Genomic DNA, 4,038 nt, shown 5'->3' with positions numbered 1-4,038 from the left:
CTGTCTCCTGGTGTCCTTCAGGCCATGTCCTCCCATCTCCTTAGTGACTCCTCTTCCTGTGCCAATTAGATCTCACAGATCCTCACAGCCCGTTTTTTATACTTTCCCTTACGTATCTACACATATATTCTACATACATATATGCCCTCTAGATAATTTTGTCCACTCTGACCATTTTTAATCATGACTCGCAAATTTTTATCTCCAGACCAGACCTTTCCCCTGGATTTATTCACATCCAGCTGCAGGTATTGCCTTTTGACCCCCGTGCCTTTGTGTATGTTGCTTCTCTGCCCAAAACACCCTGTCAGGTCAGGCTAACTCTTAACTCTAGACTTTACACAGATGCCACTCTCCCTAGCAGGCCGAGGGACACAGGTGTCTATTCTTGCAGTTATAGTATACATATGAATAAATTCTGACCAATGGGATGTTCACAAAGTCCCATTTTTTCATTTCTCTTTTCAGGAATGATGATGTGATTCCTATAATTTGAGATTATCTTGTGACTTTGAGGAAGAAACCACATGGTATTATTAGTTGAGAGAAACCACCTAGACTGCTAAAAACAACACTCTAGACCAGTGGTCGGCAAACTCACTGGTCAATAGAGCCAAATATCAACAGTACAACGATTGAAATTTCTTTTGAGAGCCAAATTTTTGAAACTTAAACTATATAGGTAGGTACACTGTTATTAACTTAATTAGGATACTCCTAAGGCTTAAGAAGAGCCACACTTAAGGGGCCAAAGAGCCGCATGTGGCTCGGAAGCCGCAGTTTGGCGACCTCGGCACTAAGGTAAGCTCTATTGTTATGCTCACTTAATAGATGACACTGAGGCTGAAAGAGACTGAGAAACACTCCCAAGTCATTCAACTAGTAAGGAACAGGATGTATCTGAACTTGTCTCATTCCAGAGAACTTGAGTTCTTAAACACCAGGGCATATGACTTTTCAACCACTGAAAAGGGGATTTGTGAAGAGTTTGCATGTAGTAGGCCAGTCATCAGCAATTATGAAGACAGACTTAACCTTTTGATTCCAGGCACACAAAACCAAACAGACCAGTTCTCAGAGACACAAAGACACAGCTGGCCCTGCAGAAAAACAAATAGGTTCTGCCCAAGTCACAGCCTGCCCCACTGACTGGCTTATCTCTGCAGGAAAGATTACGTGTGTCTATAAATACAACTGTGGATTTCAAACCTATTAAAAATCAGAATTCAGGTCCCATCGGTTTTTGTACTGATTTCTTCCATATGGTCTTGTACTTGAAGAAATATTGGCCTTTTAAATAAGCAGCCATACACTGGCAAGAGCCATTTGCTCATCAAGGGTCACAGGCTGAATTGACTTGGCAGGAGGTATGCATTTTTCAGTTAATAAATTATTCGGGTTAAAAAAACAAACAAACCTCAAAAACAGAAATGACGAGGGACTGATTGAACCTTGCAGCAGGGGAAGTAGTTCAGGAGAACCTAAGAATTTCAGTGGCAAGTGGAGGTGGGGTGACAGTCACTGCACCTTGTATCTTGCCTGTCTTACCTTTCAAGTAGCAGGGTTCAATGGACGGACTCCTGTGACTCTTCAGAGGGGAAAGAAAAGTGGTGTTTTTTATTATAAATGTCTTGATGGCCTTCATCCTTATTTCTTCACCATGTCGGTAATAAACCTCAACTGTTTCAGGAAATGAAGACTTAAATGTCACAACCAGCACTTGATTTTTTTTTTTTCTCCACTGCCTACCATGTCCCCAAAGTGGTAACACTGAGAACTATCCTAACAATTGGGCAGTAAAATTCAAGCAAAACCAAAAAATCTTATTAGTGATGGTTAGTTATACTTTAATCTAAAAGGGTAAACTCATATCCTGTAGGAAATGGTACTTCTTCTAATTTACTGAGTGCCTAATATGTGCCTAATGTGTGTAGTAAGTGACCAATCTCAGTCCTCAAGGGGGTATTATGACTATTTTACATGAGGAAGCCTTCTGGATGAAAGGTGAGGAGTGGGGTAAATAGGTGGACATCTGGAACCTGTGCATGGTGCCCTTGGGGTCTAATCTGCCCAGGAATTAGGAGGCAATAATCTGTTTAACCTAAGTATGTGTGGCCTGGCCTTTGTACACCTCAAAGATGACCACATAGGAAAAGTAATCCCAACATTTGGTCCACAGCAGTGAAGTGACACAAGTACTGTAAACAGAAGCTGACAGCGAATCCTTTCTCTGATATCTGTTCATTGTAATGTCTTTAGTCATCAACAAAAACAAGTGAACTCCAAGAGAGCAGTTGGCTTCATTTACAGCTGTACTCCCATCACCCATCACCTAGTACTGAACATGGCATATAGAGATGCTCAGCAAGTACTAGGAAAGAATAGAGAAAGTCCATATGGGAAAATGGGCCAAAGACTACTAAGGATAAAGACATACTCTGCCCCCCCTTACCCCCCCAGGAACTTTTCAACCCTGACTCACAGGAAAGATGAATTCAAAGAAGTGAAATATAAATTGGGATCTCTGTTATGGGCCCTAGGGGGCAGCATGAAGCTTGCGGAAAAAAGATGAAATGGAAGGGCCAACCAAGGACAGAATAGGATTGCTAGTGTTTAACTTTTAAATGTGAATTCTTGACCTGAGATGTGTTTGCTCCTGCACTTAAATCATCTGTCCTTACCTTTTCTCACATCTCACATGTTTATTAAAGCATTGCTTTAATAACATACTTACATAGGCATGGTTGGCATGAGGCCATTATTTCAGGCCAGTGGAAGAGCAAAAGGGATTTCAAGCAGGCTATTTGTTGTTATAAAGCAAAATCAAACTTACTACATTTCCAAAGGTGAATAATATGATGGAGACAAGACCACCATGAAGCTAGAAACTTGGGAAAAATCATTTTAAAAGCTCATAAGCATATGTTACTCATGACTAAAGGCGTTGCACTGTTATGCAACACGAGTGTCAGGGGAACAATTTTCCAACCTCATGACTCATGCTTCTGTATTACACACAATACTAGGTGTTTCCTTCATTTTAAAGAAATGTGAACACAAGCATGTGTATAAAAATACCTGGTATCCATAGGATGCCAACAACAGCTAACAGATTAAGACAAATATAAGTTGACACTGTCATCAGAGTCCTTCTTCCAAGACGGAAAGTTACTCCACATTTTGAAAAGTACGACTGGATAGACAACTTCCTACCCTAGACCAGCGGGGTCCCTCCGTCTCTTTTCTAGAACCGGTCTCTGAACTGCCCAGATAGGGCAAGAGAGCTGCAGCGTGGGAAGAGGCCATACAAATCATTGTCCCCGCCGCATCCACACCTACAGAGATCTCCCTCTCCTTTGCCTGAAGGCGATCAGGGAGGGCTCCCAACTCTGCCCCACCAGGCCCGGGGGTGCCCCAGGTCTCCCGATCCGCCCGTAGCGCTCCACAGTGACCTGCGGGCCAGAGCCGATCGATCCACCGGTACCTGCTCCCGAGCTCCCCGGCGGCAGGCCCCGCGACGACACAGCTCTCTCGACCACACGATTTTCACCGACTTTATTGGCCCTCGACCCCGGCGGGCCCCTCCGCAGCCCACCTCCCCGCTAGATGGCGCCGGGACCCTCCTGGGCATCCGGCATATTCACACACACTGCGGGGCGGCCCGGAGAGGAGCCTCTGCTCGGGCAGCCGGCTCCCGGGTGCCGGCGTCGGGGTCACTTGCTCTTCGCCTTCTGACTCTCCGTCTTCTTGGGCAGCAGCACGGCCTGGATGTTGGGCAGGACGCCGCCCTGCGCGATGGTGACTTTGCCCAGCAGCTTGTTCAGCTCCTCGTCGTTGCGGATGGCGAGCTGCAGGTGCCGCGGGATGATCCTTGTCTTCTTGTTGTCGCGCGCGGCGTTGCCGGCCAGCTCCAGGATCTCCGCCGTCAGGTACTCCAGCACCGCCGCCAGGTACACCGGCGCGCCGGCTCCCACCCGCTCGGCGTAGTTGCCCTTGCGCAGTAGACGGTGCACACGCCCCACCGGGAACTGGAGACCC

General features: G+C 46.1%; 1 protein-coding gene and 1 long non-coding RNA gene across 2 annotated transcripts in view; both read right to left on the bottom strand.

Moving 5' to 3' along the window:
* The window catches only part of LOC107184585, a 7,159-nt gene extending 3,507 nt beyond the window's left edge, over positions 1-3,652 (bottom strand). Inside the window, exons 1-2 of the long non-coding RNA XR_001515456.1 lie at positions 3,485-3,652; positions 1,549-1,588 (exon numbers count right to left, since the gene is read on the bottom strand). This is a non-coding gene — a long non-coding RNA (uncharacterized LOC107184585). The remainder of the gene's footprint in view (positions 1-1,548; positions 1,589-3,484) is intronic.
* LOC102772910 (histone H2A.J) lies at positions 3,541-4,034 on the bottom strand (the record flags this gene model as incomplete). Its single annotated transcript, XM_006773283.2, has 1 exon — positions 3,541-4,034. A coding segment is annotated over one exon (321 nt), but the record flags the coding sequence as incomplete, so codon positions are not given.
* Between the last annotated feature and the right edge of the window lie 4 nt (positions 4,035-4,038).

The sequence above is a fragment of the Myotis davidii genome, unplaced genomic scaffold, assembly GCF_000327345.1.
Source record: "Myotis davidii unplaced genomic scaffold, ASM32734v1 scaffold205, whole genome shotgun sequence".
NCBI lineage: Eukaryota > Metazoa > Chordata > Mammalia > Chiroptera > Vespertilionidae > Myotis > Myotis davidii.
This window is presented reverse-complemented; position numbering and strand designations above follow the sequence as displayed.